This window comes from Myotis myotis, unplaced genomic scaffold (assembly GCF_014108235.1).
Source record: "Myotis myotis isolate mMyoMyo1 unplaced genomic scaffold, mMyoMyo1.p scaffold_m19_p_2, whole genome shotgun sequence".
NCBI lineage: Eukaryota > Metazoa > Chordata > Mammalia > Chiroptera > Vespertilionidae > Myotis > Myotis myotis.
The window spans coordinates 5,464,203-5,485,197 of NW_023416324.1; the positions used below are offsets into that span (position 1 = coordinate 5,464,203).

The 20,995-nt window shown below is 55.3% G+C and overlaps 2 protein-coding genes across 7 annotated transcripts; one reads left to right on the top strand and one right to left on the bottom strand.

The window, feature by feature from the left end:
* Positions 1–271: 271 nt before the first annotated feature.
* Positions 272–7,426, top strand: LOC118676227 (F-box only protein 6-like). Of its 3 annotated transcripts, none has more exons than XM_036349793.1 (6): positions 272–426; positions 2,401–2,794; positions 4,434–4,560; positions 5,030–5,125; positions 5,970–6,105; positions 6,263–7,426. In XM_036349793.1, the coding sequence occupies exons 2-6, from the start codon at positions 2,530–2,532 to the stop codon at positions 6,557–6,559; spliced, it is 921 nt and encodes a 306-aa protein (XP_036205686.1). In that variant the 5' UTR covers positions 272–426; positions 2,401–2,529; the 3' UTR covers positions 6,560–7,426. The 3 variants fall into 3 exon arrangements, with proteins under 3 accessions (XP_036205686.1, XP_036205688.1, XP_036205687.1); XM_036349795.1 differs by having other exon boundaries at positions 319–337; XM_036349794.1 differs by lacking the exon at positions 272–426 and adding an exon at positions 1,824–2,106.
* MAD2L2 (mitotic arrest deficient 2 like 2) lies at positions 6,841–20,916 on the bottom strand. 4 transcript variants are annotated; one of them, XM_036349799.1, is made up of 9 exons: positions 20,798–20,916; positions 11,293–11,344; positions 11,088–11,206; positions 10,027–10,098; positions 9,416–9,516; positions 8,387–8,481; positions 8,002–8,075; positions 7,419–7,511; positions 6,841–7,169 (listed from the first exon to the last, which is right to left on the bottom strand). In XM_036349799.1, exons 2-9 carry the CDS (start codon positions 11,330–11,332, stop codon positions 7,128–7,130), a joined length of 636 nt encoding a protein of 211 aa, XP_036205692.1. In that variant the 5' UTR covers positions 11,333–11,344; positions 20,798–20,916; the 3' UTR covers positions 6,841–7,127. The 4 variants fall into 4 exon arrangements, with proteins under 4 accessions (XP_036205692.1, XP_036205689.1, XP_036205691.1 ...); XM_036349796.1 differs by lacking the exon at positions 20,798–20,916 and adding an exon at positions 11,798–11,909; XM_036349798.1 differs by lacking the exon at positions 20,798–20,916 and adding an exon at positions 11,522–11,818.
* Between the last annotated feature and the right edge of the window lie 79 nt (positions 20,917–20,995).

A 20,995-nucleotide genomic window follows, 5' to 3' on the forward strand; every position in this document is an offset into this window, starting at 1 on the left:
AATAAACTTACAAAAGAAAAAAAGACTGACTTTCGCTTTCAGCAATCACCCTCCAGGGAAGGGCCCACCGGTCCGGTCCTACCGGTTTCACTTCCCTTTCATATTTGGGGAGCAGGTTGAGAGGTCGGTGCAGCGGCTGGTGCTGGAGCGGGTCTCGGGCTCCCCGGAGGCAGGAGGAAGCCACGGGAAGGAACGGGCCCGGCCCCGAGGACTCCCGACTCCGGCTAAACAGCGAGGCCTCGGTCACCCGGGCGGCTCCAGGGGCGGGGCGCGCGCATGACGTCAGCGGGGGCGGGGCGGGCGGAGCGCACGGAGCCGCCGAGGCCTCGGGCTCCAGGTCAGTGCGCAGCTCGGTCCGCCGGCCGTCCCGCCCGGTGCTCAGGTCGCGGCCAGCAGGACAGGCAGGGGGGCGACAGGCGCGAGAGGGTGAGTGTCCGGCGCCAGCAGGGAAGGGGCACCGGCGTCTCCCGCGGGCCGTCGCGGGCGGGCGGGGCTCCGGAGGCCGCGGGGCGGGCGGGGCTCCCGGCTCTGCGCCCTGCGGGCATCCGGCGTCTCCCCGCCCAGAGTCCGACTCCGGGCCGGGCGGCCGGGCCACGCCCAGCAGGCGAACGTCCCGGGCACCTCGCGGGCGGTACCGCCGCCTGGCACGGGAGCCCGACTTCCCCTCGGAGAAGCGGGCGCAGTGACAGCGCCTGGGGGGGTCGTTGGGAGGGTCCACGGAGCAAAGGCCAGCGCGCGACTTGGGGCCGGGCACGTGGGCAGCACCCTAAGTGCGAGGTGGCTTCTGGGGCTGGAGTTCCCACCGCGCACGCCCCGGGACGGGCTTCCCTTCCGCTCCCCACCCCGCGCGGCGGGGCCCACGAAGGACAAACCGGGTGGGTGGAGTGGTTACCGGGGACCAGAGCCAAAGACCAGGCTTCGGACGCCCGAGTGAGGAGTTGTCGGTACCTAACAGCCCAGCCACCTTTGCCTAGACAGTGCTTTTAGAAGCCACCAATGTTTAAAAAGTCACAGGTTCCATTTTTGTTTGTTTGTTTACAGTTTCTCCTGAAATATCAGATCTGGCCACATCAGAGTTTTTATCCATCATAATACTTTGCACACCGTACAGAGTGCCTTATATATCTATCTGTTGTTTATTCTCTGCCATCTAAAATGCTCCTCTCTGCGCCCCCTCATTTTTGGGGGACAGGAGCCTAAACAATCTGAACTGCTTCCTTATCCCAGGCTCTGTGGAAAAGGATGTCTTCCCAGTGCCTCCCGGTGTAGGTGGAGAAGGTCCCCCCCACCACCACCACCCACCAGGGGATCAGCTTAGTGATCTGTGTTATGGGAAACACCCCACCCCCCACCCCCAGGCAAGTGACGGTAAATTCTTCAGAACCCTTGCGCAGTTTAGGTGGAGGGGGAAGGTGCCCTTGGTTTTGGTTTCGGTTTTGTTTTGCTCCGATGGTAGAAGTGTTAGTAATGACATCCTGTGCTGAATTCTTTCCTGGGCCATCTGAGGTTGGATGTCAGTTACCACCTTTACACAGCTTCTGGGTCGGTCACTGCAGGCCAGGGTTCAAACCCAGGCCCTCAAACTGCTTTTCGGTTTCTGGGCATTTCAGGGTGGGCTCTGGCCTTAGGTAGCTCAGTTGGTTAGAGCATCGTCCAATAATCAACCAATGAATGCATATACAACTGGAATAACAAATCAGTGTTTCTCTCCACCCCCCCCCCCCCCCCCCCCCCACACACACCTTCCTCTCTCCCTCTAAAGTCAATAATTTAAAAAAAAAAATTTTTGGTCCAGCCGGTGTGACTCAGTGGTTGGGCATCAACCTTGGAACCAGGTGGTCACCATTCTATTTCCTCAGGGTACACCCCCTGTGTGGGGCGTGCAGGAGGCAGTTGGTCATTGATTCTCCTTCATCACTGATGTTTCTCTCTCCCTCTCCATTCCTTTCTGAAATCAATTTTTAAAAAATGTCTTTTTAAAAAGTGGGCTCTGGCTTGACACCTCGCCCCCAGAACTGGGATGGGTGGGGCAGCTCCTCGTCTAGGTGTTTTATCACATCGGACTTCAGGCCACAAGCAGCAGCGTGGAGAGAAGTTGATGCCTCGGTACGAGCCCCACCACTTAATGAAGTTGTGACACAGTCTGGGGGTGTAGTAAAGATCTTATGACAGTGAACTCATACACTAAAACATCACCACAGACCCTTACAGAGCTCACAGCCAACAGCGTGGCCTTGGCAGAATCTTCCTGTTCACCAGGCCCACCAACTTAAAACTAAGCAATTATTTCCTTAATCGGGGAAAAGGCCCCGTAAAACTTAGTCCATATTCTGAGGGCCTGCTATGTCCTGGAAGGATGCTCAAATGCTTTTTATCTTAACCCCTCTTCTTTTACAACAGAAGCAGGATTAGGGGGCCCAGGACCCTGAAGATCTGAGGAATCCACCTCCTTGATCAGGGCTCATAACCACCATTGTTGCCCCACCCCCACCGGAACCCCACACACAGGCCTGTGTGTGCACCCCAGCTATGGCCCTGCTCAGCATCAATGACCTGCCTGAGAACATCCTGCTGGAGGTATTCATATACGTGCCTGCCCGTCAGCTGGTATTGGACTGCCGCCCTGTCTGCAGCCTCTGGCGCGACCTCATCGACCTTATGACCCTCTGGAAACGCAAGAGCCTGCGTGAGGGCTTCATCAACGAGGACTACGACGAGCCTGTGTCTGACTGGAAGAGTTTTTACTTTTTGTGCATCCTCCGCAGGAACCTCCTACGCAACCCATGTGCTGAAGGTGGGCGGCTTCCTTCCTCCCTTTCGGGAACCTCAGGGCCTTTGCACTTGCTATGCCCATACTAGCTGGAATGTTTTCTCAAAGCTGAGCCCCCACCAAGCTCCCTTGTTTCCTTCTCATTCTTGAGGTCTCAGTTCAGAGACCTGCCCTGGTCCATCCAGAAACAGTGCTCCCTACCTCAGTCCTATCACCCCCATTTAATTCCTTCATAGCACTTTTCATACCCTAGAATTACCTTTTTATCTCTCTTTTTTCCCCTTCAAGTTCCAGGGACCTAGTGGATCTAGCTTGCCACAGTACACCCAGTGTCCACAATTAGACCTTCACATAACAGGGGCTCAAGAAAACGTTCGTTGAAGAATCAACCAACTTCAGGTCCACCTTTCCCCCTTGAGCTCAGTCCAAGCTGCCTAACCTTTAGGAGGCTTCCTCTACGGGCGAGGCACTAGCCTGAACTCTTCCCAAATGTCAATAATCTTCCCATTACCCTAATTATACAGATGAAAATGAGGAGTTTGAGAGGTGACTGCAATCACATCATTGAGTTCCCTGTTTAGCTCGAGTTCTCTTGTATTTGCCAGGGTGTTTTCCTTTGTTCAGTACCTACTACATACCAGGCACCTTGCTCCTTATTGGGGCCACGGCAGCAGTTGATGAACAGGCGTTGTTTATTTACTTAGAATCCCTCTCATGCCTGTTTTCTCTCTCTATCCTCACGTGGATCTCAGGAGTCGGCTGCGTGAGGAGGTTTAGCTCCATTTTGTAGAGGAGAATGTTGGGCCGCAAGCGAGATGTGTCTTGCCCAAAGATCCAGAAATGCTCAGCTGCTGGAGGCCCTCAGACCCCTCTCAGAAGCTGCCCAGCCTGGCCACCAGCTCAGCTCACAACCCTGCAGAGCCAGCCTGCAGCCTTACCTGCACGGGGCCCTGTATTACCCGCCTGGCTCTCTACTGGGGGGACCCTGGGCACACAGGGAATAGGTGTGGGTTCCTTATAGAGGGAGCAGGGGGGTAATTTGGAAAAGCTCCCCTGGTGATTGTTCTGGAAAACCTTGGGGAGAAACACGCCAGTTTTCTAAGTTCCTCTCAGCTCTCTCTGAAGAGGGAGACCAGGACATGGTGAGCCAACCTGTTGGGGATGCTCCCATGAATATGGGGTTACTACATGCCACCAACTCAGAGGCGCCCCTTCTCCCAATTATCATCCCTCCCACCCAGGCCAGAGGGTCCTATGACCCAGCAACAAATCGCACACCCTTCCGATCTCAGTTACATAGTGAAGATGTCAGTTGTCAACGGAGTGATCCCCACTGGGACAAATTCATATTAGCCATTAAGAACAAACGTACCAGCACAGGCCCTTCATAATGTTCTGAGAACTGAAACTTGGGTATTTCCCAAAGGGCATCAGAACCTGGAAGTGAAGGTAGTTTTCCCCCCGCTTCATGTGGGAGTCAAGCTGGTCAGGCACAAGGTGGGGGAGAGGTGGGAATGGGTTGGAGTTTAACTTTGTAGGGGTGCTCCAAGGCACAACTGGGGTACACACCTGGAGATCGGAGCATGAGCGAGCCCTGCATTTCACCCTCGTACCAAATGGGGAGGACCAGGCTACACATTTACTAGGCTTCTATTTTTCCTAGAGGGTATGAGATCCTGGAAAATCGACCGCAATGGGGGGAACCACTGGAAGGTGGAGCACTTACCTGGAGGCCATGGGCAAGGTTTTCCTGACTCCAAGGTCAAGAAGTACTTCGTCACATCTTATGAGTAAGAAACTGAACAGAGCAGGCTGTGCTGGAGGAAGAGGGTCGGCACACCTTTTGCCAAACCCCAGGCCTACCTACGTCAGGGCCTGTGAAGCTCAAGGGAGGTGCTCCCCAAACCAGCTCAGTTACTGCCCCCTGGGGCAGGAGTAAACTCAGTGACTGGGGGTGGGGACCGGTTTAAGGGGGCTGTCAGGAGTGTCCACAGGCTGTCCACAACCGAGGAACGTGAGTTCCTGGGGCCCCGGGAGACGGCATACATACGGATTGGGATCAGGTGCTGCCCAGGCACAAGGGAGTCAACTCCCTGCATATTTCTCATGGGCCCACACCGAGGTCGGAGCCAGCATCAGCACCAGCCAGGAGCTGTCCTGTAGCCGTCAGGGGACACACTGCTGGGTCCCCTGAACCACCTCCCTGGGTGCAGGCCACGCAGAGCACACCTAGGAATACAAGCTTTTCCTTCTCCCAAGCTTATGCCTCAAGTCCCAGATGGTGGACCTCAAAGCTGAGGGCTACTGGGAGGAGCTAATGGACACAATCCGGCCTGACATCGTGGTGAAGGACTGGTGAGTGAGGCCCGGCCCCACACTGCATCCTCCCCTTAACCTGAGAACACCTGGAGGGAGTGCCCACTCTGCCCAGCAGTGCCTAAGGCAAGGGTAGCTTGTTCCCTGCCCCCTCCGCCCCCAACACACACCTCCTGTGGACAGACCCAGCACTTGCTCATCCAGCAGCACCTCCTGGCCTCCCCACCATCACATCAGCAGGGGATAAACCTTAACCCCAGTTTACAGATGGGGAGACGGAGGCCTACAGGTGAGTTAGACACGCACGAGAGCAAGACACCCAAGACCCAGCCTTCCCGGACCTCACATCTGCGCACATGCCTTCTCATCTGCCTCCCCTGCCCCCTTCCACCATTTATCCCACAACTCTTTCTCAAGCTCCTCTCTGCACAGAGCTGTGCCAGCCGCTCTGCCTTGGCCCATGGCAGAAGCAGGGCCCCAGGGCCACCACTCTGAGGGTGGACGGGTGGGATTTGAGGGGTGTGCAGAACTGCTGGGGGCGGGGGAGATAGCAGGGCTGAGATCTGTGCCAGCCCACACCACACAGGCCACCCCTTGAATCTCCCATTGAACCCACAGCCTGGCCTTTACTATCTCTGTAGAGAGCCTTTTGCCTTTTAAGATGTAATCTCCGAAATACCCAAAAGGGTTGCCCTTTTCCAGATGGAGTAACTGAGGCCCGGCACAGATAGAGACTGCACACCCTGGGGGTACAGGGAACACTGAAGGTGGACCCCATGGGCCCCACAGGGAAACGGAACTCTAATCTGTAGGCCTGTTGCCTGCCCACCGCCAGGGCCACCCTTTGTCTTGGGGTGCAGTCCTAAAGCCCAGCCTCCCCTAGGTTCGCCGCCAGAGCAGACTGTGGCTGCACCTACAGCATCCGAGTACAGCTGGTCTCAGCCAACTACATCGCCTTGGCCTCCTTTGAGCCCCCACCTGTGACCATCGAGCAGTGGAGCGATGCCCAGTGGAGAGAGGTGAGACCTCAGCTGCTGGCCTGCCATCCACTTCCCCCAGGGCCTGGATGCCCCAGCTCTCCCACCTGGGACTCCCCCTTCTCCTCTCCAGTTGAATGGTCACCCCATCTCACCCCCTCCCCAGTCCTGGTGGTCACTCCCTCTCCCTTCCTTCCAGGTCTCTCACACCTTCTCAGATTACCCTCCAGGCGTCCGCCACATCCTCTTCCAGCATGGGGGCAAAGACACCCAGTTCTGGGCAGGCTGGTATGGGCCCCGTGTCACCAACAGCAGCATCATCATCAGCCCTAAGACGACCAGGAACCCAGCAGCCTCCACAACTCAGCCCGAAACCATGCAGGAGCAGGGGCAGGGGCAGGGGCAGAATCAGGAACGAGAGCGGGAACAGCCACGGCCATGGAATGCGTACTTTAATAACCTGTCCTCCCGACTTCGTTTCTGCAAACCCCTCTGACAGTCTGGATCCGATAGCCTTTCATCTGCCCTCTGTCCCCGCCAGCTAAGTGCCAAAGGTCTCCTCCAGGCAAGAGATGAGCCTGTGGTGGGCAGGGAGGCCCCTGCCCCGGGACCTCCTGCCACAGTTCTAACCCTGGGCAAACCCACTGTTGTGTGGCTCTCACTTCTTGTCATAATAAATGTTCCAGTAAAACCAGCCTGGGGTTGGGTCTAGGGGTAGGGGGTAAGGGGTCCGGGCACTGCACCTGCCCCTCCCACTACAATTAGTGAGAGCCCAGGTCAGCCCTTGGGGCCCTTTATTGAAACAACTCACAGCACAGTATTTGAGACAGACAGTGTTGACCGGCTGAACCCCAGGAGGCTGAGAAATTGAGATCCCAGCACCTTCCTGCCCTCCTGGGGGGCCATTCCTCCGTGAAGGCAACCAGACCTGAGCAGCTCCGGCTGGAGGATGGGCAGTCCGCACAGAGGCAATAAGAGCACTTGGAAGCGGGGTGGTCCTGCAGCCCGAGGCTGGGGGCCCCCAAAGTCCGATAGTTGTGGCATCCATGGGGGCAGACACATTCTCAGCTGTTTTTATGAGCTCGTTCTTCCACATAGAGCTGCATCTAACGGACAGGAACACACAGCCGTGTCAGGTGGCAGTCAGGGCCCCTATGTGGAGGGTCTGCAAGCCCCTGGCAGGCAGATCTCTCTCTCTCTCTCCAAGTACAGGTTGCATGGCCACAGCCGGGATGGGGAAGGGAAAGGGGATGGGAAGAGCCTTGTGCCAGGTGTTGCCTAGTAACCTCCAAGCTTTGTCCACAAGGCCTTAAGCACACCCTAAATAAAGCATACCTGGTCCCCATGCAGCTCACCTTTAAAATGTCTGATGTCATGGTTTTTAGGGGTATCAGCCGGGGGTCATGCATGTGGACATCCTGCTCATCTGCCAGGATCCAGGGGAAGTCCTAGGGAGGAATCCAGGTGATGGGGTGGAAGGGCGCTGGACCTGCCTGCCCTCCCTTTGCCTTCCCCCTCTACCTCCAGAGCTGGGGCCCTCAGACTTGGGGACCATCAAATCACTAGGGAAGTGCAGAATCCCGGGCTCCTCCACTAGACAGGCCATGCCTGTGAGTCAGAGCTGGGCTGGGAACCTAAGTGACTTAATAAGCCCAAGCACCAATTCTGAAAGGGGTCAGAAAGGAGAACCTCACTGAGCTGGGGGCCCCAGCACACAGCCCACTCCTCCCAGTGCTGCAAGCCCAGGTGTAGCAATGGCAAGCATGTGGCCGCAGTTAGCACACAACCAGAACCTACTGGGTGCCAGGCACTGTCTTAAGCAACGTTATGGGTGCAATGCCCACAGACAGCACCTCTGCCCACTCAGAACTGTGGCATCTGCTTACCAGAGCCTCCCGCTGTCTCACTGCCCACCCCCCTTGACCAGTCTCCTCTCACCTTGATGACCTGGATCTTCTCCATGTTGCGAGTGGCAGCTTCCCTCGTGTGCACCAAAACGGTGAAGGTGCAGCCTGAGGAGGCAAGCGTTTGATCAAGGCCGGGCCACACCATGCCTGCCACTGGGCAGAGTCTCTTCCCACCTCCCTAGTGGCTCAGCAGCCCCAGAGATCAAAGTGTAACGAAAGCAAGTGTTAAGACAAGACACAAGTAAACAGAGACTGAAGACAGAGTGGAGTTAACCAGGGAAGTTCCTGGAGGATGTAGACTTGAAAGGAGTTCTAAAAAGCAGGAAGAGACAAGGCTCAGAGGAACTTGAGAACACAGACCCACCCAAGGTAGCCATGGAGACGCCCAGGGAAGAGGCAGTAGAAGGTGAGCTCACCTGGGGGGTTGTGGTCCAGGACAGCATCACACACACTGATCTTCAGGATGAAAGCTCGGAGCAGCTGCTCCACGTGAGACAGCAGGGAGTCCGAGCTGGGAGGGAGAGAAGAGGCAGGTCTGTCACACTGGTGCCCCCCTCCACAAGCAGTCAACCCCAGAAGCAGATGAGGGGGTCCCGAGCCCCTCTAGTCCTTCTAAGTGTTGGCTTCTAAGGGGGCTACCTGTCACCAGGGGAGTTTAAAACCAGTGCAGAGCCCCATCCCAGACTAACTAAGCCAGGATTGGGGAAAGGGGTGTAGGGAGCCCCTATAGGTGGTTCTAACATGCTAATGTCCCCTTTCCCATCTGAGGACCAGGACCCCAGCCGCGAGGGCAAAGGGCTTGCCCAAGTCCATTCTATTGTCCCGATCTCACCACGGGAAGCCAGCAGCTGACCAGCCAACATTCCTGCCCAAGGTCAACTTTTTTTTAAATATATATCTTTATTGATTTCAGAGAGGAAGGGAGAGAGAGAGAGAGAAACATCAATGATGAGAGAGAATCATTGGTTGGCTGCCTCCTGCATGCCCCAACTGGGGATCAAGCCCACAACCCAGGCTTGTGCCCTTGACTGGAATCGAACCTGGGACCCTTCAGTCCACATTCCGACGCTCTATCCACTGAGCCAAACCACCTGACTGGGTTACACCGCTTGATGGGAAGTTAGGACCCTGGACTGTGTCCTGGCTCTGCCACCATCTGGGTGACCCTGGGTAGTTCATGTCACAGCTCTGGACCTCAGTTTCTCCATCTATAAAAGAGGAGGTTGGGACTAGCCGTTCACCAGTGCCATGGTTTCCCACGTGTGACACGGGAGGATCTCCATGTAACCTGTGTGATGTCCAGAGACCACGGGGTGGCCTGCCTGCTAAGTTGGCATGCCTTGCATTTCCCCAAGGTATTCTGGGAGCTGCTTAAAGGCATGAAGGTGGGATACTCCTAAGGACCTCGCACTGTCTAGCAGGTGGATGGCGGAGAGGCGGCTCACCTGATGGACAGCAGTGGAGGCTGGGTGATTTCAAAGACGAATTTCTCCACTGGGCGATGCTCTTTGTCCAAAATTACCACCACCACTTTCTCCACATCATTCTGCAAGGACAGAAATCTCCTACTCCGGAACTGGGTCTCCCCCGCACCCCTACCCCAGGAAGGGTGGGAAAGGGCCCACTCACAGCCCTGCTCAGCCTCTAGGCCCAGGGTCCCCAAGACCCTGGAGAGATGTTTGACATGAGTGGTACAGGCTGAAGGGAGAGACTACCTGGGCCCCTTAGGGGTCACAGAAGACACAGAAGGAGGACACCGTGAGGGGCGAAGCCCAGGTGGAACTTGGGGGTGGAGGGAGAGAAACAGATGTGAGAACCCAGAACCCACCCAGGCAGGCCCCACTCAGAACCATCCACTATGGCTCTGGGGCCCAGCACACCTTTCACAGAGCCCAGCACACCATTCTCTTGGCCCATGTGCCCTGGGGCCTGTCCGTGGGCTCGGGGGTCTCCAGGGTGCAGGAAACAGACCTCTGGGTGTGAGAGCCCTGGGTCCCCTGCCAGGTCCAGCATCACCCCATCCCATACCGGGTGTGAGGTGGGCTGGTGTCCTCACCTTCTCCAGGAGCGGCTTGACACAGTGCAGCGTGTCCTGGATATACTGGTTCAACTCCGGGTGGCAGGACATCTGCGCACAAGGCCATGATGGCTGGTGAGGCCCCAGCACCTCTGGGAAGCCTCCCCCACCCCCTCCAGGAGCCCAAGCCTGCCTGCCTTCGGAGAGAGGCCCGGCAGCTCCCCAGGGTTCCCACCTGAGAGACCAGCTTCCCACCATGGGGCTCAGAACTCCGCATCACCCACAGAGGGGGAGAAGCCAGAAGGTACGGATTCAGGCTCAACGTTAGCACTTCCAGCATGAGGGTTTCCTAACGTGGGGTCCTTCAGCTCCTCCTGAGTCTGAGAAACCCCTACGTTGTGTTTGAGTACACGGGCATTTTCTTTAAGAGAAGGGATCCAGAAACCGAATCAGTTTTCAAAAGTTAAGAATCTGGAACGAAGGAGCCAGGTGGCCTTAGACAAATTGCCTCTTGGAGCTTTAACAAACTTCGTCTGTGAAGATCTCGAAGGCAGAGTGAGGATTCAGTGAGGTATGTACCTAGTGGGTGCCCAGGCAACACTGCTGCTCTTTTCCTTTTCCCAGTACACTCCCCGAGCCCCACCACCTTCCGCATTCAGTCGTTTCCTCTAACGTTTACTGAGTGCCTTGTAAGGGGCAGGCACTTCTAGAGACTGGGAATCGAGTATTGTGGGGCTGTGTCTCCCTTTTAACCTACAATTAGGGAAAGTGAGGGCAGAGGGAAGGTGCCTGAGGTTAAGACCAGCTTCAAGAACTCTTTTAAAATACAACCATGCCCCAGGGCAACTCCGCTGCTAAGGCCTGGTCCCTAACTCCTGGAGGGGAACTCCCAGCTCAGAGGCAATGGAAGGAGCCGCTGCAGCAGCGGGGGTTGGGAGGTTATCAGGCTGCCAGCAGCCGCCAGGACCTGGAGGCCAGGTCCCCCCGCTGGAGAACGAGGGGACCGGGCCTGAAGGTGAAATAGACGCTTAACATCCACTCCCTGCCCACTCTGGGATTAGGGGGTGACCGGCGGCGCCGGCCCGGCCATGGGGGCTCACCTGGACAGGCACGTTGTACTTCTTGCGCTTCTGGAAGATGCCCACCGGGTAGACCTCGCGCACGTAGAGGATCAGGTGCACGGCCACCTCCAGGAACTCGCACAGCACGTCGGCCACCACTGCAAGGGGCGCAACCCGCGCGCTCAGCAAAGTCCGCCCGCACAGACCCGCCCTCGCCCCGGACCCGGTCGGCAGGCCTCTCTACCTTGGCCAAAGTTGAGGTCCTGTCGCGTGAGCGTAGTCATCCTTCCCGTCACCTAGGGAGTGGGACCGGAGTGAGGGCTAGTTCCAGAGACCCAGGCACCTGGGGCCCGCCTGCCTCCACCGCCCCTGCCCTCCCCTCCCCTCCCCCTGGGGGGATCGGAGCAGGACCCCCCTGAACACAGGATCAGGGCAGCTGGGGACGACCCCCCGCCCCCACGCTGGCGTCGTACCTCGAGGGCATCAGCTGCGCCGCGATTAGCCTGTTCCCTGGCCACCCACCCGCTGTCTCGGGGGTAGGAAAGGCCAGAAGGGCCGCAGAGGCCGGAGGCGCAGGGCCGGGAGCGGAAAGCCGCACCGGCGGGAGGAGAAGCCGGGCTGGAAGGAGGCTCCACCCCCGCCCGGGTGGTCCCTCCCCGGAGGGAGTCCCGCCCTTTTCCCTCCCGCGGCACCCGCTTCGGCCTCGGTTCGCGGGTCGCGGCTCGGGCCCCGCGCGGGGAACCACGGACCGGACCACTGGCGCCTCCAGCTCAATGCGCGCGGCTGGGCGCCGCTTCGTGACGTCCGCGGCGCGGCGGCGGGTCTCGGAGGCCGCTTGGGGGACACGCCTACTCCCCCCAGCGGCCGGAGCGGGGGCGGGAGGGAGCAGCGCCGGGGGCGGGGCCTCAGGGGGCGGGGCCTGGAAAGGGGCGGGGCCACCCCTCCGCGCAGGCGATCCCGGGGCGCCACGCCGCCTCCTTTCACTTTCGGGTGAGCGCGAAAAAAGGCAATTTCGGTCTCCGGGTCGGATCGCGACGACCTTCCTCCCCCCGGGCATTTCTCCCGCTCAGGAGGCGCGGTAGGGGGTGGGCACGCGCTGCTGGTGCGGAGCAGGTGGAGTCACAGCTGGGAACTGTGGACAGCGACATCTTCCGCCGGCTCCGACTTCTGCGGGTTCCCGGACGCAGCCGCCCAACCGAAAGCGAATCCGCCGGCTCCGGGGCGGGGCCAGGGGCGGACCCGGGTGCACCTGGGACGCCCCCACCCCCACCCGGAACCTCACCAGCCTGACTTCACCCCCCAGGCCCATGCACCCTAACAACCGCTGGCCTTAATATATACCTGGCGCTGGGCTGTGTGTGTCCGTGGATTATCTCACTAAACTCTCATCAACTCTACGCGACAGTGACGGTAATTGTCCCTATTTTACAAATGAGCCAGCGAGGTTTAGAGGAGGAGTGAAGTAAAATGTCACACAGCTACTGAGGGAGGGGCGGGCAGAGGTGTCTTCTGCCACTAGCTCGGGAGTCATCCCTTCCCTGCCCCACTCCCCGACTCTGAAAGGGCTGTGAGGCCTCTGGGAGATAATGATTAATTTTAAAATTACCAACATGGACTGAGCACTCATGTTCAAGCATTGATTTCATTCCCTCATTAACCTTAGGAGCTAGGCACCCATTATACAGCCCCACTTTCTAGATGGTAAATCAGGCACAGAGATGTTCTCTAATTTTCCAAAATCACACATTTGGAGTACAAATCCAGTTCTAACTCCTAGTCTAACTCCAGGAATTCAACTTATTTTCAGCCCCTAAGGTCAGAGAAGTGGCTATGGAGTTATGAGAAACAAGTCAGGATCAGAAGCCATAGACCTTGTCGCTGACAAGAGCTTGTCAGCAGTCACACTCATCTGTGGGTACACAGATCTAGCCAGGAATGTTGGGGGACCTGTACCCCCCCTTTACCCCAGAAGCCTTCAAATCTTCATTTACATACTTCCGTTCAGGTGGGGGCAGAGGAAAAAATACCTAACCTGGCCCATTAAGCCAGGAATGCCAGCACAGCAGGTCTCAAAAGGAGCCTTTGGAAATCTACATCTTTTTTTTTTTATTTTAATTAAATCTTTATTGTTCAGATTATTACATTTGTTCCTCTTTTTTTCCCCCCCATAACTCCCCTCCTCCCAGTTCCCGCCCCACCCTCCGCCCTCACTCCCCACCCACTGTCCTCATCCATAGGTGCACGATTTTTGTCCAGTCTCTTCCCGCATCTCCCACACCCCTTTCCCCCCCAGGAATAGTCAGTCCATTCCCTTTCTATGTCCCTGATTCTATTATAATCAACAGTTCATTCTGTTCATCAGATTATTTATTCACTTGATTCTTAGATTCACTTGTTGATAGATGCATATTTGTTGTTCATAATTTGTATCTTTACCTTTTTCTTCCTCTTCCCCTTCTTAAAGGATACCTTTCAGCATTTCATATAATCCTGGTTTGGTGGTGATGAACTCCTTTAGCTTTTCCTTATCTGTGAAGCTCTTTATCTGACCTTCAATTCTGAATGATAGCTTTGCTGGATAAAGTAATCTTGGTTGTAGGTTCTTGGTATTCATCACTTTGAATATTTCTTGCCACTCCCTTCTGGCCTGCAAAGTTTCTGTTGAGAAATCAGCTGACAGTCGTATGGGTATTCCCTTGTAGGTAACTGAGTTTCTTTCTCTTGCTGTTTTTAAGATTCTCTCTTTATCTTTTGCTCTTGGCATTTTAATTATGATGTGTCTTGGTGTGGTCCTCTTTGGATTCCTTTTGTTTGGGGTTCTCCGCGCTTCTTGGACCTGTAAGTCCATTTCTTTCACCAGGTGGGGGAAGTTTTCTGTCATTATTTCTTCAAATAGGTTTTCAATATCTTGCTCTCTCTCATCTTCTGGCACCCCTATAATTCTGATGTTGGTACGCTTGAAGCTGTCCCAGAGGCTCCTTACACTATCCTCGCATTTTTGGATTCTTTTTTCATTTTGCTTTTCCGGTTGGGTGTTTTTTGCTTCCTCGCATTTCAAATCATTGACTTGATTCTTGCGCTCCTCTGGTCTGCTGTCGGGAGTCTGTATAATATTCGTTATTTCAGTCCGTGTATGCTTAATTTCTAGTTGGTTCCCCAATATAAGATCGAGGGTCTTATTAGTTTTCTTGTAGATCTCATTAAGTTTATCGACGGCTTCTAAACAGTTCTTGAGAGACCTTAAAAGTGTGGTTCTGAACTCTATATCTTCCATTGACAATTTTGTCCTGTTTCTTTGTCTCCGAATTTTGTTATGCTTCCTTGGTGCACCCCCTAGTGGTCTTTGTTCACAGTCTTATAGTTAAATCTTGATTGTTGTAGCTAATTCCAGGGAGGGTTTGACCTCCAGGCCAAGTGGCTATGAGAATCAGCTGTGTCAGCAGTGAGAGAACTTCTGTCCTCTAGGGAGGTGCTAATCTGGCGTTTGCCTGAGGCTATCCGGCAAATGCCTGTGTGCAGGGCTTGGGCGGGGCGGGTCGCACAGGATCAACAGGGTGGGCCGGAGAGAGCAGTATGGCGGCTCTCAGTCCTGTCCCCAGGGGCTCTGCCTCTCTGAGTCCCAGCACCCGCTGCAAAGCTCAGAGAGAAAGCTGCACTCGCTCTGACCGAAGCCAGACAGTCCCGCTTCTCCCGTTTGAGTCAGGGTCCCTAAAGACTCGCCTGTATCTGGAGCTCAGAGTCTGCGACTCCCTCCCGATTGAAAACGCCAACCGCGCCCTCTGCCGCCAGCCCGCTCCGCGCACTCCGCACCTCAGAATTTGACTTCAGCACTGCGCCTCCTCTGAGTGTCCGCATGCGTTTCTCTTTCCTCCTAGTTGTAGGACTTCCACTCAGGCAGCGTTCCTGTGGTTCTGGGTGATGTCCCTTCCGTTTTTTGGTTTCACTTTTGAAGTAGTTGTTCAAAGCAGCAAACTCCGGCGTTAACCTATGCCGCCATCTTGGTTCTCTCCTAGAATCTGGAAATCTACATCTTAATCCCTGGGGAGCCCATTAAACACTAGGAACCGTGGCCTCCCTGACCTACCAGATCCGTCTGTGTGCACAGCATGGCACTGGCCCTTTAACAAGCTCCCCAGGGGCCCTGATGCCCAAGAAAGTATGGGCATCACCACAATGGGTTTGGGCAGTTCCCAAGGGAAGTCTGCATTTCATAAAACTGCAATGCTTAATCCAAAGGGATGGATGATTTATTTTTATTTTTTATTTTTTTCAGAAACTGATGCACCAGGCGGCGCATGTGGGACACACCAACTCTTCTCCAGACTTGGGGAGCCTGCTCACATCATGCCTTGCATAAGAGGACCATTTCCACGCAGAGCCAGCCAAGCAGCTCACTGGTTTGTGGAGGTGTCCCTGGCTCCTTGAGATTTAATTATTGTGATGCTTTGGCCACGGGGGAAAGTGGACATCCTTAGAGGACATCCTTCTTTGCTTCTCTCTGGAGCAAGCAAGTCAAACTCGTCATGTGGCCCGCTGGCCGCAAGTTTGACATGCTTGCTCCGGAGGCTACTCAAGTAACTTTTTCACTGGTGACAGGAAGTGGCAGTTTTAGGGTGGTGATTCCTTGTAAAGGGCCCCCTCGGATTGGGACCTGAGGTGGAGAAGCTCAGAGCCCAGCCCCTGTTGTGGGATGGCCTCCAGGGCATAGTGTGAGCAGCACAGGGCTCACGCCAGGCCCTCTGCCCTGAGAAGACACAGTGCAAGCCACCCACCCTGACACGCAGCTAAAGAACTCCGGAGAAATATTCGGGGGCACACAAGCCACCACTTATATTTTTCCAACTGGGAAACTGAGGTCCCAACAGCCTTTGTTTGACACTGGGGTGCCCACTTTGTCAAAACCCGTAGATAAAAATGCCTGGGCTTGGGGCTTGGATTCAGAGTCAGCCATAAACAGAGGAAAGCAGGTGGGAGACAGATGAGGATTCGAACTGATCTGACCCCTAATCTCTAAAAGGCCTCTTCTCCTCATTTGTGAAAGGAACAGGCTGGACAGATATTCCTAAACCTCTAATGGCCTTGGGTTCCATGAGGACCCAGAAGCTGGGGCTGGGGCAGGGACCGGGGGCTGGAGGGGAGCTCTATGCAAACTCATCTGTCATTTCCATGCACAGGGCTCTGCAGCATCTGGTTTTTCATATCTTAATCTCATCAGCATGATGGATGGTCGAAGGACCCAGATTACATGATGGGGTTAATGTATTACATTTCTGAATACCCGGTTGCTGGGAGACTGTTTTTCAAAGTTATTTGCATATTTTTCTCCATAAGGACAATATGTAGGAGGGTGTCTGGGAGGGAAGGATGGATGTTTAGGAGGAGGGAGAGCTTATTTGCCAACTGGAGCAGGTCCCTGAGGGTGTACAATGGGGACAGAGAGAAAATCACTCCCAGGGGACATTTAAATGGAAACTAAGAGAAGGCAAGATGCAACAAAGTCTTTGCAAAGAAAGGCCTTGCACAGACTAAGGCCTGCATGGGCAAATGAGGGTTCCTGGGGTTCACCGAGCAAGCACCAATGAGTGAACTGGGAAAAGCAACTGACAACAGTGTCCAGACCGCTAAGATGCTTTCAAAGTCCCTCCCATACACACCAGGCTGATCACAGGCGAAATCATGGATCCAACCCCTGCCTAAGGTTCCCAGGACACCAAACACAGGGAGGTGGGGGAGTCACAGAGTCAGCCACATACAGCCTGGTGACAGTCCCACCCAATGCTCAGGGACCAGCCAGTTGGAACAACCCTTAAGCAGAGACCCGGCCTCATTCATTCTTTTAGTTCAGCACCTCACCCAGTGCCTGGCCAAATCCAGGCTCTCCATGTATGTGTGTTCAATGAGTGAATGAAAGAATGGAGGAACGAAACAATGGCAGACAGTGGCTCATTGCCACTTACCTGACTCAAATCCTAACAGTCTGGACGAGGAGCAAAGACCTTTGACTTCAGTGCTTTGGCGTGGTGTGCAGAGAAGAGCTGCTTTCGAAAAGAAGCAACGGATGTGGAATGCTCACCGCGGTGCCCCCACACGCACCCGCTGCTCGTGTATCCAACCTGCTGTTTCTCTCCCACCACCGCTGCTGACACAGCTTCTCTCTCTCAACCTCAGTTTCCTCATCTGTAAACTGGGATAGTAGTAGGAACAAGTCCATAGAGTTGGACGGGAGTAAATGAAATAACGTTTGTAAAAATACAGAGTGTGCAATGCCTGGCACATAAATGCTCAATCAATGGCTGTTATGACAACGATATTAAAATCGACACACAGTACCTAAGCCCCTAGAGCGAACACTCCGGACCAGCCATCATGCTTTTCAAAACCCCATCCAAAGCATCCTTAAGTGTCCCTCCTGCCTTGTTTTCATGTCCCAAAGCACCAGGCAGCCTTCAAGGTGCCTAAGGAAGGACATGCATCATCATGGCCCAAGATGCCTATCCAAGGGACTGCGGCAGACAGACAGCTCCTCTCCTCCCTCGGCTGGGCTTCTGGGGTGAGGCCTGACCTGTGCAGCTGCCCCAGACCCTGGGATCCACTGCCCACTGCAGACCCAAAGCCCCGACTTAGGCCAGTAACACTGCCCCCCCCACACACACACACACACACTCCAGCCAAGACAGAGTTCAACTGGCCATCCCTTCCCAGGGGTCAGCTGACTCCCCAGTGTCCTTGACCCCTTGTTGGTCAGGAAGACTTAAAGATCATCTCTTCTTAAAATCTGAACCTCTGCCCAAGTGCGCAGAGACACTAAATGCCTTCCACAATGTTAGGCGTGTCCAGGCCCCCGGAAGTCATCCTGAACCACAGGGTAAAAACCCTGAGCTAGCTCAACTGCCACTTTTTAAAAATAACTGCTTTATTAGCACACAATTCACAAACCGTAAGGTTCACCACCACCACCCTTTTTTTCTTGTTTGTGAATCCTCATCTGAGGATTTTCTTTTCATTGCTTTTCAGAGAGTGAAAAGGAGGGAGGGAAAGAAAGAGAGAGGGAGAGAAACACCAATGTGAAAGAGACACATCGATTGGTTGCCTCCTGCTCATGCCCCACAGGGGCCAGAATGAACCTGCAACCCAGGTAGGTGCCCTTGGTCAGAATCGAACCCGAGACCCTTTGGTGCACAGGCCACGCCCTTTTAAAGTGTGCAATCCTGTGATTTTTAGTAGAGTCACAAAGTTGTGCATCAATCACTACTGTCTAATTCCAGAACATTTTCATCACTCCAAAAAGAAAAAAATTCCACACACGTTAGCAGCCAGTTGGAACAACCCCTAAGCAGAGACCCCGCCTCATTCATTCTTTTAGTTCAGCACCTCACCCAGTGCCTGGCCAAATCCAGTCACTTCCCAGTCTCCCTCCTCCCAGCCCTGGCAACCACTAGTCTACTTTCTGTCTCTATGGACTTGCCTCTTCTGAACATTTCATATAAACTCAATCATGCAATATCCTGCCTCGTATGTCTGGCTTTTATGCCTTAGCATAATGTTGTCAAGATTCATCCAGATGTGGTGTGTTCTGGGCCTTCACTCCTCTTTATGGCCAAATAACAGTCCATTGGGTGAATATACCACATTTGGTTGATCAGTTCATCAGTTGATGGATATTTGAGTTGTTTCCACTTTGGCCATTCAACTACCACATTTTACAGATGGCGAAACAGAGGCCGAGAGTCACCATAACCTGGATGGGACAGGAGCCCAGACCTCCCCTAACATCCACCTTTTCCCACGGCATTGCCCTGGGGGAACATAAGGAGCAGAGGGTCTAAGCGGGGCAACAGATTCCCTGCTGGTTCACAGCAGCAGCCTTCAGACCGGAGTATCTCGTAATCCGCTGCTGGTTCGATAAATGCCCGGCCACAGTTCAGCCTTGAAAAGGAGAATCATGGCCTCTGTCCCCTCCCGGGCCCAAGCCACCATCACCTCTTCTCTGCCCAGCTCCTAACTGGTCTCCCTGCTTTTCTCCCTGCCCCACTACAGTCTTTTCTCGATTTTAGGAACCAGAGGGAGTCGCTGTTAAAACCCAAGTCGGGCCACGTCACTGCTTTGCTCATAACCCTCCAGCGGCTCCCATCGCACTCAGACTAAAAGTCAGCGTCCTTACTGTGGCCTTTGCATGCTCCCAGGATCCTCTCCATCTTTGACATCATCTCTCTGTGCCCCAGCCTTGCTGTTCTTTCTCAAACACCAAGCACTCTCCTGCCTCAGGACCTTTGCACTGTTTCTTCCTCCTGCTTGCATCACTCTCCTCCTCACGGCTCGTTACCTCATTTTCTTTGCTAAAAAAACTGCCTTACCAAAGAGGCCTTTCCTCAAAACCTTATGTAAAATAACTCTTCCCTTTCATGTTTTCTCTACTTATGCTGCTTTTTTTATAGCACTAATTACCATCTGGCATATGATACAGATATTTGTTCACTTGCTTCTCATCTGTCTCCTTCACTAGAATGTCAGCTCCATGAGAGCAGGGAGTCTGGTTCATGTTGTTCATTACTGTAGCCCCAGTGCCCGGGACAGAGCTGGCACATAGCGGGTGTTCAATAGGCATTGAGAGATAAGGGATTCAAACCCTCCAGTGAATAAGCAGCCTAGCCCTTTCACCAATCCGCCCATCAGGCTGAAACTATGACAATAACAACAGCAGTTGATTGTTCTAGAGCATTTCCTATGAAGCCAGGACCTTGCCCTTAATCCTTGAACCCCGAGAGTTAGAGATGATAATGAGCTCAGAGGGGTTGAGCGATTTGCCCAAGGAGACGGGAATGGCATCGGAAGAGGAGCCCAGACATCCGGCCTGCCTCCTGAGCACAGCTCTTAAGCCGCTGAGCCATAATGTGCCATACTCTCAAGAAAGAAAACAAAAAACAAAACAGTTGAAATGGAAGCCACGGTTGAGCTCTGGGCGCCAGGCGAGACTGCGGCTTTCCGCGTGCGCGGCGGTCCCGCCCCACCGCTCTTTGATCTTTGCAGCGCCCGCGGCCCCGCTGACCCCGCCGTGAGTTATGGGGGCCGCGGGACCCATCACACAGCATTCCCGGACTCCCAGGGTCGGCAGGACGTGGCGCCCCGCGCGGTGATGGATGAGCCAGTCTCGAGCGCTGGCTTTGTCCAGGCAGAGCCGGGCTGGGGAGCATCAGACAGACTTTGGACAGGGCGTGGCGAGAGCCGGACCGTGTGTGTGTGTGTGTGTGTGTGTGTGTGTGTGTGATGCTTGGGTGGAAGGATTGTCTTGTTTCCTTTCCCGGGGAGCGGAGGGCGGGGGTGGGGAGGTGGGGGGTGAGCATTGGTGCGGTCGCCAGCACCCGGGAATCTCACCAGGTAGAGCTTTGAAGACCCCAAACCCTTACATCCAAGAGCGAGCTCTCCTAGAACCCCGCCCCCCACTTCGCGTACTTTCGGAGGGTACAAAGGCCCCGCGGTGCCGGGTCCCGCCTCCCTCGCCACCGGCATTTCTTCTGTCCCATTTGACAGCCTAGGCGGAATAATCCTTTTGGGGACCGGCCGGCCCCTACTGGGCCAGACGCGGCAGCAGCTGAGCGCTCAGCCCCGATCCATTGTTGGGGTCCGCCAGGGACCCCCCGCCGTGGCCCTTTGTTGCCCGCTCCCGGCGGGGCCGCTCCAGATGCGCCACCGCTGCCCGCGCCCCGCCCGTCCCACGCGCCCCGGGCCGCGCCGAGGCGGCTCTTACGCACCGGGAGGAGTGGGCCCGCCTCGCCCGGTGCCGGCAGCGCCGCCCGGCTGCGCCCGCCTTTGTCTGCCTCCTTTGTCTGCCCCGCGCCCTCGCGGCGGCGGCTAGGCCTCTGGGGAGCGGGCCCCGAACGCCGAGCGCAGCTGGCGAGGGCGCGCCGCCGGGAGCGCGCGGGCCCGGCCCGGCCCGGGGCTGCCCCTTC

Coding starts and splice junctions, on each gene's coding strand:
- LOC118676227 (XM_036349793.1), top strand. CDS start 2,530: ATGGCCCTGCTCAGCATCAATGACCTGCCTGAGAACATCCTGCTGGAG. Junction 2,795..4,433: donor ACGCAACCCATGTGCTGAAG/GTGGGCGGCTTC, acceptor TATTTTTCCTAG/AGGGTATGAGATCCTGGAAA. Junction 6,106..6,262: donor GCGATGCCCAGTGGAGAGAG/GTGAGACCTCAG, acceptor CCTTCCTTCCAG/GTCTCTCACACCTTCTCAGA.
- MAD2L2 (XM_036349799.1), bottom strand. CDS start 11,332: ATGACTACGCTCACGCGACAGGACCTCAACTTTGGCCAAG. Junction 8,482..9,415: donor CCTCCACTGCTGTCCATCAG/GTGAGCCGCCTC, acceptor TCTCCCTCCCAG/CTCGGACTCCCTGCTGTCTC. Junction 8,076..8,386: donor CCTGGACCACAACCCCCCAG/GTGAGCTCACCT, acceptor TTGCCTCCTCAG/GCTGCACCTTCACCGTTTTG.